This window comes from Centroberyx gerrardi, chromosome 16 (assembly GCF_048128805.1).
Source record: "Centroberyx gerrardi isolate f3 chromosome 16, fCenGer3.hap1.cur.20231027, whole genome shotgun sequence".
Lineage (NCBI taxonomy): Eukaryota > Metazoa > Chordata > Actinopteri > Beryciformes > Berycidae > Centroberyx > Centroberyx gerrardi.
The window spans coordinates 26886768-26899931 of record NC_136012.1 but is presented as its reverse complement, the minus strand read 5'-3'; the positions used below and the strand labels follow the sequence as shown (position 1 = coordinate 26899931).

Here is a 13164-nt window from a genome sequence, read left to right as displayed (position 1 = left end):
TGTAAATAAAGAAACAGTTAATCACAAGAAACAAATGCCGATGTTAACAGTGTGTTTGAACGGGTCTGCCACACATTTAGCTTGACTTCTCTTTCTTTTCTTTCTGCTTTCCACTATTGGTGTTGTTGCTGTGACTTCCTGCCCTGCGGCTGCTAGCTTCGCCTTGGTAGCCACAACCGGCTCACCGCCGGCCATGCCCATAAGACACGCCCACAGGAAATGGTACACGCCCCAAAACGAGCCAAACATTGTTGAAAAGCCAATTTCAGGCAAACGAGAGACACAGGCTTGAACTCACAGACTGATACTGTATGAAATATTACGTTTCATGTTATTTTGATGACAAAAAGTTCCATGTTGCAGCTTTAAATTCATGCTGGGTTTGAAAACAAAAACGTCTTCAGCAAACTTAAGTCAAAGGCTATCACAACACCCACCTTTGGGCTACTATAACATATGAGACTATCGTGAAAATAACCTGGTGGGGTGGCAGCGATAGCATGGCTTAACAATACATGGCTCACAAGTTTAAAGAAATATCTGGGCCATATGCTGCACATCATAACCTGGCCCAGAATTAAAATGCCACATCAAATGTGGCCAAACCTCGGCCATTTCCAGCCCATGTGACATTTGCTTCAGCCTGGTTTGGCCTGGTTTGGCCTGGTTTGGCCTGGGATCGTCTGCGTCATGATTTTGTGATTCATACTGGGAGCTAAGAGCTGGTGACGTGTCTGACTGATCCGGGAGTTTAAAGCATCAAACTCAAGCAGAAAGCCTCTCTTCTCTGCCTCCTACACATCTGGACATGCACAACTTTTTTTTTCCTAATAGAAATCACACAGGAGGAGGCAACTGAGGCCATTTCTGTCTGAGTCACACCACAACTTGATTTTATGAGGCGTGTTAATATACGGAAACATAAGGATTGGGGGGTGTTATAACATAATAGTACATATTTCATCCCTAATAATTGTATGAGAAAGTACACTGAGTATACCGGTTGTGTTCCAACACCTCTAAATCCCTCCTTACTTTAAAATCTGTTCTGGAGCTCTGCAGGAAAAAAAAAAAAGTTGTAAGAGGAGACAAATGCTGCATTTTTTTTAAACAATTCAGAAGCAATACATGGAAAGGATTTTGGGGTTCTCGCAAGAAAGCATGTGCATCTTTATCACACAGCGCCTCCCAGTGGCAGAAGCACCAAGCCATTACACAACCTGAACACATTTACACCTACAGTACGTCAGAGCAGCTTACAGTTTTTATGGACAGAAGTTTAAGGAATGTATTTTATAGGAGTGTAAGATTATATGAAGAAGTTAATTTGTTCTGCTGCATCGTCTATAATGTATAAGACATATAGTATTTGTATATTACTGGTCTGTTGTTGTTTTTATATTGACTATATTGACTTTCTTGGACTAGAGGACCACAATGGAAATAAGTCTTGGATTACATTATATTGTATATATGTAACTTGTTTTAAAATGATCAAATAAATCAAATCAAATCAAAAAGCAATGAAATGGGTCTCAGCACCAGGCTGGTTTCTATGCTGTTAGTTGTGTTCAAACTATGATGTAAAAGGGGAAAAAAATAGATAATTTCATAGTATATCAAGCAGAGAACCGCACAGAAATTAGGCATTTTCTTTGTTTTGTCAGGGAGGAAGAGGAGGAGTGTCGAGAGAGAGCAGAGACTCGGCAGGTATCAACACTGGGGTTCATAGATTCGTTGGGGAGAGGGGATTTCCCATCGGCGATAAATAAAGTATCACATTATTTGGCTTCACTTGTCCAACAGTCAGCAGAGTAGAGTTCATGTTAGAGAGGAACAGTGAGGGTCGAGGCAGGGGCGTTATCAGAATAACACAAAACTACAAAACAGGAACTAATGGGAGATAAATAACATTCCTGAACATGGCATTTGCTTCCAAAATTTGGTATGAAACATAATAATCACATAAATGTTTCATTACAAAATAAGATCGTGGATCGTGTTAACAAGGACAAAACCACTAAATTATCCCCTTTACTTAACTTACACTGGCTAATTCAGTCTCATCTTTAAAATTATGTTTTACAATTTTTTTTTTATAGATTTGCTTTAGTGTTAACTTACTATTTGCATGTTTGAAAATCTTGTGTTGTTCAATGTGGAATGTTTCTCTTTTTTTCTAATGCACTTTGTAAATTGTATTTTTAGATACAGTAAGTGCTACATAAATAGTTTATTATTGTGGTATAAGAGCATCCATATAAAGCAGTCAAACAGTAAATTGTGACACACTGACACAGCATTGATTATCTATTTTATTTCCCATGTGCATAAACAACATATCAAGACAGACAATTGGAAAAGCCTCTGACAGGTCGGTTTCCTTTTTCCCAGACTAACAAAAAACAGAGAGAATTACAACAAGGGCTTCAAGTTATTAAGACAAAACAAACATATCTAGTTAGTAAACCTCAATCAATGTGATTCCTGTGACCTGTGGTGTTAGTGATAGTGGATTTTCGTAGTGTAAATTGTAATACAGCGAAGAGGTGGCAGCTTGACAAAGTAATTTCCAGTGGTCCCTGAAGGGAAGAGACGGACGGAGCCAAGTTTCCCCTCGGTGCAGATCTTCACACCTTCAGTTAGGATGATGAGGAGGATTCATAGGGTAGGATCTAATGATATTACATCCAATAACTGTGATAATATTTAGTCAACATTTAGACAAAGACTCCCAGAAATTTGCCCCGTGCATCATGGTTTAAGTCGTGCACATCAATAGTCTTTAACCAGCTAGTCTAGGTCGCTAGCTAGTTTCCGGTTTTTGCAGAAACTAACAGTGACATTTTTATTTTATTTTTTTAAAGCCAATGACTTTTATTAGTATCTGACATAAGACACAATGAGGTGTCACTTGCCAAAAAATGTCAATATACTCTTGCATTTAAGTCTGCAAAGTATTCGTCAAATCAATGCAAGGACACAAAAGTGAGCTTTTTGCCATCTAGATGTGCAAAATATGGGGAAACCTGGGTGCACTGTTACATAAATGAAGGTCTTGGTCAAAACATTTTCCATTAAAACTTGAGCTCAGATAAGATTCGTCAAGCTTGTGCTTCTTCAGAACAAATATTTAAAACAAATATCCACACATGCATGCAGCCGACCTACATGAGGCTTCTCCACCAAATAAATCAAAGCCTACAAATTGACCATGGGAGAGTATTGGGTGCTCGAAACTAGGAGTGAGGTTGTTGGTGGGGTTTGCCTCCGGTTTTTGATTCAAGGATGTAGATTCGCCCCACACAAAAGGAGCAGCAGCATCATCGGCTTCTGGATCCCAGTCTTCACTGGTGTTGGGGTTTGTCCGGGTACTGATGGGAACCTGCCATTTATATTGCCCCTCTACGTTTCCCCAGTCTTCAGTGCTCACAGATCTTCTGTCCACACAGCTGGAAGTATGGTGTATCAGCTCATGCTTGGGTATCAGGTGGCGAGTATTTAATGGACAGGTTTTCAGTTCACCGGCCAGTTGGGGATCATTCTTCTTGCACTTGATCAGACGGTAAGGGAAGCGGCAGGCCCGGATCTGGTGGTTCTTGTCAGAGGGACACTGCAGGAGTTTGTTGGGGTCACACTTCTCCTTCAACAGTCTCCTCCACTGTACAGGGTTGTATCCTCTCTGCAGCAGTCTTGCAAGGACTGCTACTGGATCCAAACCTGAAGGTGGTCGACATCTCTGATGAACCCCAAAACTGGTGAGCTTTGTTTGCTGACCGCCTGTTGATGTCTGCTGCCCCGCGGCCTCCGGACTTTCAACCTCTACAGTGACATTTTAATCTAGGAGAACATGTGTAACTGGAAAATGTAAGAGCATGGCACAGACTTTACAAGCATGATCTTCAAAAGTACAAGAATCTCATAGTTCCTCCTTTCAACTTTCTAGGCAGCATGATTTTATATTTAAAAACATTTAAAAAAAAATGCAAATGGTAGCACTGTGGAACTCTGCTTTGTCCCCAATATCTGTTATTTGACAAAAATGTAAAAAAAACAAAAAACAAATCCATACAACATTACTGCCAACTGTCACCTCAAGAAATATAAAGAGAAGATGCAGGGAGCCAGTGACTTCAGAATGAAAAGACTTTTGTGTGTGTGTGTGATAATCTTAATGCTTTCTGAATCAAGCTGAATGGAGGCATGTTGCAGAATGTTTGGAGGATGGTTATTAGGGCCAGGCCACCATGTTGGAAGACTAACAACAAAACTAACGATCATCGCCTCTTCCTTCTTGACAAATCTAAGAAACGGACTCATTTTTGTGTGGTGGTAAATTGTTCACATTATGCTGTAAAATCAGACAAGAAATTAGAGAATTTCTGCACTGAAATTAGACATTTTGTTTGTTTTATCTGGGAGGAAAAGATAATAATGTTACAATCTTTCCAACATGCTGGAGTCTTCCTCGTTGGTATCCAGCCTCCTAACACCTTGCAACAAGTCTCTATTTGATTGATGAGATTCATCCATAAACGAGTTCGCTCTTCCTAAACCCAGATGCGTCAAGATCGGCATCCAAAGGGGGTGTGTGTGTGTGGTGTGGTGTGGTGTATGTGTGTGTGTGTGTGTGGGGGGGGGCTTTGCTTAGCTCCATCCGACTCTTCATGACAGGTAAAGAAGGGCTTTAAACTCCAATAAAACTTCACTTTGCATCAGCAGCAATTACTGTCTGCAAAACACAAACACAGAGAGAAAAAAGTAAGCAACCCCATGCCGTTACATTTGGTATAGCTGGAGGAATAACAATAACTAATCTACTAGTAACTGGTACTATTACAATCTCCTTAATGTGTACTGCCCATGTGCCATCCAGTCTGTATCAGAGCAGAGCCATGTGTTTGGTTTCAAGTCATTAAAAGAAATTTACTCCATGTGTTGAAAAGTACCAGGACATTGAATCATTCCTGAGTCCTTCTTGTTTACATGACTGTGTGATCAAATTCAGATGATTGTTGGGATCTAATTTGGTATAATTCACTGCACCATAGTCTCTATTCACAGAGCTGAATACTGTTTTAACACCAAAGTCACTGTGTAGCTACTGAAATATTTTCATATTCACTATGTAAAATAAGATGAAATCTACTGCTGCAGAAAGGGTTTTTCTTATTTCTTTCTTTTTCATATTAGGCATATTATCATTTATCATTCATCATGTTATTTACTCTCATTGTGTTGTAATGCATTTTCGTTTTACTTTCCCGACTCAAGCATGCTGCAACTTTGCTTTTGAAAAGTAATAAAGTTACTAATAATCATAATAAACATTTGTGATATTATCTTTGGTGTTTGGTGGTCAGAAACCTGCACACACACACACACACACACACACACACACACACACACACACACACACACACACACACATCTATGCCGTCCATCTGAGGAGTAAACCGGCAGGAGAAGCCCAGTCACCTGTTCTACAGGAGCAGAAGCAGACTTCTTCACTTGGTGCCGTTGTACTTGACCTCCTTCCCACACTTCTTCAGCGTCTCCGTGAGAATCTCCACATCTTTGTCGGACTCGATCAACACCAGCTTGTTGGGCAGATCGATCTCAAACTTCACATCTGACAGCACAGAAAACAATGTGGCAGGTGGTTTATTTCCAGGAAGTGGCAGCACTAAAGGCACTGAACCCCAAATTGTTGACTACTTTTGGCTACTGAGCAGCTCAAGTGGAGCCATTATGGGTTCAGTGCCAACTACAGCAGCAGCTACAATGGAGTTTGATATGAGAAAATGTTTCAGGATGTAAAACATCAGCGGTAAACGTCAGGTTTTGGTGTCAGTCCCTCAGAATCAAAGAGCGAGGGCTTCTTTCTAGAGCCGCCATTTTGCACCGAGAGACGTTCAACAATCATACAGGGAGAAATCCATCGTAGAAGAGGAGAGAGACCAGTTTCTCCACCACAGGAGCAGGAGAGAGACCAGAATGCAATGCAGGAAATGATTAACTCAAGTTGAAGTAAACGAGGCAGGTTGAGGGAAAGTGGAGTCACTGAAAAAACGTACATTACAACACTTCATCACAAAATAACTCCTGGAATGCACTAAACGTCACAGATTAGTGATATATAACAGAGTGAGAGTATCAGAGGGGGGATTTTTCCTTTAAGAGAGGAGAAGCCGAAATACTGAGGCAAATAAAAGTAGAAAAGTGCCATTGAATCAGGTGACTTGGCTGCTTCACTCAATATACCGAGCCAGCAAGTCATGAGTCGTCGGTGACACAAACTGCCTTAAATCACTTTCAAATTACACCTTTACAGCATTTTGTGTGACAGGAGGCAAGCAACTGCTGAGAGGTCTTTCTAGATTATTCTTCAACTCTCTTTCCATGACAAGAGTATTTGTCTAAAGCAATGGCTACATTTTCCATGGGCTAATCCTAAAAGGTAGCCAACACACATTGGTGTTGGCTATATAAGTCTGACAAGACAGTTTGAGGGTTATATAGTATTTATTTACTTCATATATATGTAGGAGAGCAAGATAAAGGGATAGCAGGCAAGCCAACTTAAAACTTGAAATTAGGGTCTGACTCATGGTTTTTTGAAGGCTGACTTTTTCTTGTTGTCAGGGTGGAAAAGCCCCTGAAACAGCAGTTAGACCTTCATGGGACGCCAAAACTCTCCACTGAAACCCAGACTAATTAAATTCTTTTAGGCTTAGCAGCTACTTAAGAGCTCCTTAAATTTCATTGCAGGTTTTACAGTGTTTTTCTGTAGCTGTGGTCAGGGAGGAACCTCCGTCACTTCGGAGGTGGATGACATTACTAGCTAATATCCGATAATTAATAAAAGGCCAATAGCTGCAAACAAATATATCATTCTAGCCCTAGTAAGTAAGTCTTGCTTGGTGTAGTGGATCTATGCTGGACTGAGGAGTGGACCCAAAAGATTCAGTTTGATGGAATATCCTCCCTGTCCCGTCTGTCCTGGGGCAGGACCTGTCCCACTCACCTCCTCCCAGCTTGTTGAGGACTCGGGTCACGGCTCCTGAACAGCCCTCACACGTCATGGCCACCTCAAATTCGTGCTTCTGTTGGACAAATTGAATCACATGCTATTATCTTACTGCAAAACTGAGACCGCATCATGTGACAGTTGTGATTACCTTATTTATCGTTAAATATATAAAATCAATAGCCAACATGTCGAACACACGGATAATAATTGCTTATTTTACTATAGAAGTAAGCTAGCCAACATCCTGTGACAATTCAGTCACGATTAGCTGTTACTTAATTTGTAAGTACTAGCGTGTGATGCAAGGTTGTCAAATATCAGGAACGGAGTAAGTTATCTTACTGTAAGCTAACGTTAACACTGTGAGTTAAATAAGTGATGATTAACTAACTGCTAACTAGCTAACATAGCTGTTGTTCGATTTATCAATCAAGTCCAGAGGCGAAATAACTGATTGATTTTTCTGTTGAATCGTCAATTGAAGAGATTGATGACTTAAAAGTAAGCCAGCTAACGTTAACGCAAGTTAAATAGCGTTAGCCATCTAGCTCGGCCAGTTACTTTACAATGCAGAAAGCTAACGCTAGCTTAACAGCCTGCTAACGTCAACCACATAATTTAACTTAAGTATGAAATAAAATATCAGTCGTAAGAACTTACGGTCATGTTTAAAGTGATGTGGCGCAACTGGGCTGTCAGACCACTGTGGACTTTTGCCTCTGACTGACTTGCAGGTCTTGCAGATATTGTAAGAAGCTTGCGACAGTCACTCTGGTCTAGTTAGTGTCACGTCAGCCATAATGACAAATAAAACTTCCGGTAAGTAAAAGCAAAATAAAACCCTTATCGACGAACAAATTGTGTACTGCAACGCTTGAGTGATACAGACTACCAAAGTGAAACTAAAGAATATATTTAGGGGAAAATCTGTATTAGGCCTAAATACAAACTACCCAAGTGAAAATGAAGAATGTATTCGCTTTGTCAAAGAGATAGAGCTTTTCGCTTTTGTTTTGAAAGGAAAATCGTTTAACTTCCGGTCGTATACTGTCTATATTCTGGCTAGCTTGATGCAGCTATCGCTGACAGGGCCTGCTAAGGAGATGAAAAGGTGTGCTCGATTATAATCACCGTTGTGGCTTGATAAGGGCGGTCTCTCTTTTCTACTGACGAATTTGACAACATTGCGTTTAGTTTTATTTCGTTTATCTGGACAAATAACAAATAACACTAGAAAATGAGAGATTAAATGGACTACAAACTGCGTAGGCGAGACAGAAATCCTAAATCTGTGGGGTTTATGAAAACCTTCGTGCACTCTGGCTATCCCCATTCACAAACCACGCGCTTTCTTTTCAAAATAAAAGGCCGAAGGCACTTATCTCAACGGTTTTTAGCACTCATAGAGCTAAACTGTATGAACTTTTGACGAAACAACTTTACATTTAAACGAAGTGTCAGCAGCATCTAAACTTGCAAGGTTGAAAACCAACTGTCGCGTTTCCATGGCAACAGTGCGGCGAATCACCTGACAGGCTCCGTACCCGGGTCACGTGATCAAACCGCCTCCGTGTCGGAAACGGTCCGCTGCCGCTGCTAGACAGCTGAGTCCAGTTTGCATTCAATCAGAGCTGTACTGTCGCACTGTATTCACCCAGATATGGCTGCGATATGAAAATAATAAGTCTGCGGTGAGTTTAGCCTCTGGTGAAGCCAGTCCACGACCCAGAGAGGACACAGGAAGAGGTTTCTTCAAGGTAGGTTGCTGTCCGTGATGTGCCATTCTGCTGCTTGTTTACAGACACAAAGATAGCAACAACCCAGCTAAGCTAGTTTTATGGCACATTAGATAGCCACGCTATAGCCTAGAAAATGCAATATATTCGGCGAACTGGAGCAAAATTAACTCTTACAATGTTGTTATGTTGCCATTCGAATGTCAGGTTGCTACATTATATAGCTAATTTGTTTACTGATAGCTAGCAATCCAATTTCAGCTCATATCTTTCTTTCCTTCATCTCCTCTCTGTGTCTTTCTTTGAGGCAAACTGAAAGTGGAAACAGTTTCTACACAGCCCTATTTAACTGCCTTTTTAACAACACAAATTAATCATAAGCTTCTTTGGTGCTATAGTTTCCTGGTCAGATCCCATCAGAGGTGTTTGCTCTTGTTGTTTGCTGTATCACAGTGATCAGTGAGGAGACATAGAGCCACACACATCTTCTGGCCAAATATTTGTTTAAAATGATGTGATTATCTAGTTTATCAGGTTGGTCTGCACTGTCTGATCTGTGATGAAACGACAATCATTAACCCGGATCTCTGCCCTTAAGCTGACATCCTGGTTTTGATGAGCACTGCACTGTGTGAACACAGCTTACTGATAAAAAGTGTGTAGCTGTGTTACAGCCAGGGAAACACAACTATGCACTATTCATCACTTTATGTTGGTTATGTAAGTGGGTATTATGTAAGCATGTATATGACATATTTTGCCCCCTTGATCTAATTGTTTGGGGCATTTTGTTCTTTTCTGGGGGCAATTTTGTTGAACTATGAAATAATACAGTAATACGGGCAAATAAACACTCAATTTGTGAGTTAACTTTGTGTTAACTTCTTTCCCACTGCTGGAAACTGGCAGCAGGCCTTACAGAAGACCAACAAGTCCATCTTCCACCCTCCTCTGTTAGTTTTTTACCGTATGGGTTGTTGTAGTTTTTGTTGACTCAGTGGCTTGTGTGAGGTCGGCATTTTCTCCTCCTGCGGCTGTGTGGTGCTAACAGTTTCTACTGCTTCAGGCTACGTACTTGCTTGTTCTCTAATTTAAAAACTGCTGTTTTTCTCACCCAGAAAGCACTGTTAAGAATCCCCCGGTCATAGGCGACCACGAATCCCCTACAGTGGCCCACAGGGGGACAACAGTTGCATTTGTGCGTGTATAGTTGACACCTCACTGAAAAAAATGTGGACAGAGTGAAATGCAAAAAGGGTACTAGTAATTACCAGAGGCACTTTTTGCCTCCTTAATTTCACAGCCATTTTATGAACTTTCAAGGGCATTTTTGCCCTGAGGCCATGTTAATTCCTGACCCTTTTAGGTATTGTATCTAGGTTGGGAGGTATTGGTGTAGTGGAAAAGCCACCGAACCAGTATTTAGATCATGTGGCACTTAAACACATCATTTTGCCTATATCACTAAATTAGTAAACAAATTAATTAACCAAGAAATTAAAATCTTTTGGGTAGTGTGGCAGCTCATATAGCAAGGATGATCCACCTCATCTATTCAGCAGTTGAGAAATAGCCTAACTGTTGTATAGCATGGAAATGCCTGGCCTAATATTCTGCTCACTTGATTTGGATAACAGCCTGACTTGGTTAACAATGACCAGGGCTAATATTTATCTGAGACCAATTGCTGACTGCAAATTCTTTAGTTTTTTGTTTTTTTTTGCAGTTTTCAAGCAGTTGGCTCTGTCATCCCTGACCTCTTTTTTGATGGACCTCAGCTGAGAAGCATCTTGCTGATTCATTAGATAACCGAGTCTTGACAGTGGCGATCTGGACAACTAGCCGGCTGTCTTGTAATTAAACTCTACAAGAGCAAAGGTTAGATGTCCACTGACGCTTCCTCATGCACGTAGATTATAGTGTGGACTTGTATCGCACTGGTACAGAGATCTAAGTCCTTTTTCCACTCCACAGTTAACACAAACTATGCTGTTAGATGGACGCTGTTATACAAAACGCCTCACAGCATCATGAGTACTTACATTTAAAGTATGGGTGGTGCCAGTGGGAGTAGATCCCTTAACCCTGTTTTCAACAGCGTGAGTTTTGCTTATCATCAGTAAACATTCAGAGGAAGCCTCAGAGTTATTTTGTGATGCAGCAAAGTCTTAAGTCAATATCTTAATATTGACATTCAGCCTATGCACCTGAAGGTTACTATTTCATCCTTATGTAGTTCTGTTCAGTCTGGTGTTTCCTAAAAGTGTAAAACATGTACTCTGTTCAGTGAGCAAAATATAGAAATGGTTTTATTTCATTAGAGAATAAAAGAAACTCTTGGTAAATCTGACCAAACCTGGTTACCACCAATATATTTGCTCCAAGATAGCAGTGAGTGCACTTGGAAGAACTATTTAAAGCAAAGTTATTTAGTAAGCGTGTTTCAATTCAACCCTGGAAAGTAGGGATGCATGCTTAATTAAATATAGAATATTCCAATAGTGACCTTTGCTGTTTCTGAAGAGGCTGCATTTTTTTGTTTGAGGGAAAAGTGTTTTTTTAATTTGCTTCCTTAATATGTTCATCTTGGGCTGTGCATAAAGCCTGAAGTACGCATCAAGCTGCTTGTCAGAGAAAATCATATTCATATTCAGAATGAGAAAATCTTTAACCTCAACTTTTTTGGAACTTCTTTTTTAAGCACTGAAAAACAATTTATACAAAAAAAGCTCTGTCCACATATATCGCAATTCATATCACAATCAGTAAAAAAAAATTGCGACATGTTTTTTTTTTTTTTGGCAGTATTATGCAGCTCTACTGTAAAGTTAGAGTGTACACCACGCTGTTTGTGTTTTCATGGTGCTTAACTAAGTCATCCTGTGTCATGGAAAATTGTGAAAGTTGCCACACTTGATCAAAAAACTACATTTTGAGTATTTCATAATTTAGATGACTTGAAACCCTGTGGCCCACACACTGTCCCGATGTACTCAGTTTTACTCGATTTTTTAAATTCTACACTACAATTATATATAGAGAAGTCCCGTTGTTTTACTGCATGCTCTCTGAACTACTGCTTCACCTTTGGCTCCATCCCCTAGAACTGATGGGAGAAATCAAGTTTTGCTTTCTTTTCAGCCATATAGTTTTTCGTTACAATATAATCACTTAGTTTTACTGTGCAACATTGAAGAAACAATTATCTGCAGTACTAATGTAGGATAAATGCATCAAGGAGGACTTTCACAGCGGCTTTGAAAGCTTAGGCCTATGTTTTGAGGTCGAAAGTTTGGTTATGAATGTGCTTCCTGTTCTCTCCTGTGATACAAACAATACAGTTTCGCAGGTGTATTTGAACATATCCAACATTAAACAACAGCACTATAACAAGTAGATCGAGAAAGCATGCACGCCACATCGCAAAGGCATGAACATTGTGAAATACTAACATTTTTGGTACCTGATAAATCGCGACATAATCCCACTTTTCCCTGATACTGGGTTCAGCTGAGTATCACTGCAGGAACCAGGCACATGACAAATCTAAGGCAAATATCCTGGAAGAATAAATCTTTGGCACTTAAGTAATTATCTAGTATTGTGTAGCAAGAAGAAGAAGAAGAAGAAGCATGCAGCAGGTCATAAAGAGGCTCTCACACAGCATTTTCTAACTAACAACTAGTAACTTCAATCATTGCAACATTTCTTACAGTTTAGGCATTTAGCTGATGCTCTTATGTGAAACAGCTTAAGCAGGCTGGGGTTCAGTGCCTTGCTCAAAGACCCTCCAACAGGCCAGGCTGTCGCCCCAAAGTTGAGAGAGAGAGAGACAAGGAAGTGGAGACACAGGAGAGAAGGTTCTGGAGGGGCAACATGTCATTCTAGAGGCTTGGGGCACCTCATTTTTAAGTCTGTCAAGGAGGTTATGTTTTCACCCCTGTTTGTTTGTCAACAGGATATCTTAAAAACATATTTTTATAATTACTATTTTTTGGCATTTTGCCTGTGTTAGATAGACAGGAAAGGTCGGGAAAGAGAGAAGGGGATGACAGATTCTAACCTTGGACATCACAGTTACATGGTATGAGCCAGAAACCACTGAAGCCACCAGGATGCCCTATTTCAAAAACATATTAGATTTCCATACATTTTGTGGACCGATAGGCCTTAAGCCAAGGAATAATTGATTAGATTTTGGTGGCGATCTGTATCTGGTATTTCCGCTATTGGACTTTCTAGCCATAACTTTGAAGCTAACTGAGATATGGAACTGATTCCAAATCCTAAGGGTATGCTTTCAGGGTCAAGAAATCAATTTAACTTAAAATTTAAGTGATAGGAATGATGTCTTCGGGGCATTTCTGGGGGCGATTCTGATTACTGATTTTCTTA

The 13164-nt window shown here is 40.2% G+C and overlaps 2 protein-coding genes and 1 pseudogene across 2 annotated transcripts in view; 1 reads left to right on the top strand and 2 right to left on the bottom strand.

The window, feature by feature from the left end:
* Positions 1-2297: 2297 nt before the first annotated feature.
* LOC144542392 (gametocyte-specific factor 1 pseudogene) lies at positions 2298-3737 on the bottom strand (annotated as a pseudogene).
* A 67-nt stretch (positions 3738-3804) lies between these two features.
* On the bottom strand, positions 3805-7812 carry atox1 (antioxidant 1 copper chaperone). The gene is made up of 4 exons (XM_071901297.2): positions 7694-7812; positions 7028-7106; positions 5479-5632; positions 3805-4732 (listed from the first exon to the last, which is right to left on the bottom strand). The coding sequence occupies exons 1-3, from the start codon at positions 7697-7699 to the stop codon at positions 5508-5510; spliced, it is 210 nt and encodes a 69-aa protein (XP_071757398.1). The 5' UTR covers positions 7700-7812; the 3' UTR covers positions 3805-4732; positions 5479-5507.
* Positions 7813-8640: 828 nt separating this feature from the next.
* slc36a1 (solute carrier family 36 member 1) overlaps positions 8641-13164 on the top strand; it is a 41342-nt gene continuing 36818 nt past the window's right edge. The window contains exon 1 of the mRNA XM_071901296.2: positions 8641-8790. The gene's annotated coding sequence lies outside the window, so the exon portion shown is untranslated. The remainder of the gene's footprint in view (positions 8791-13164) is intronic.

Excerpts from the sequence above, each read along its gene's own strand:
- atox1 (XM_071901297.2), bottom strand. Across the intron at positions 5,633-7,027 it reads CCTCAACAAGCTGGGAGGAG|ATGTGAAGTTTGAGATCGAT; the intron begins GTGAGTGGGACA and ends CTGTGCTGTCAG.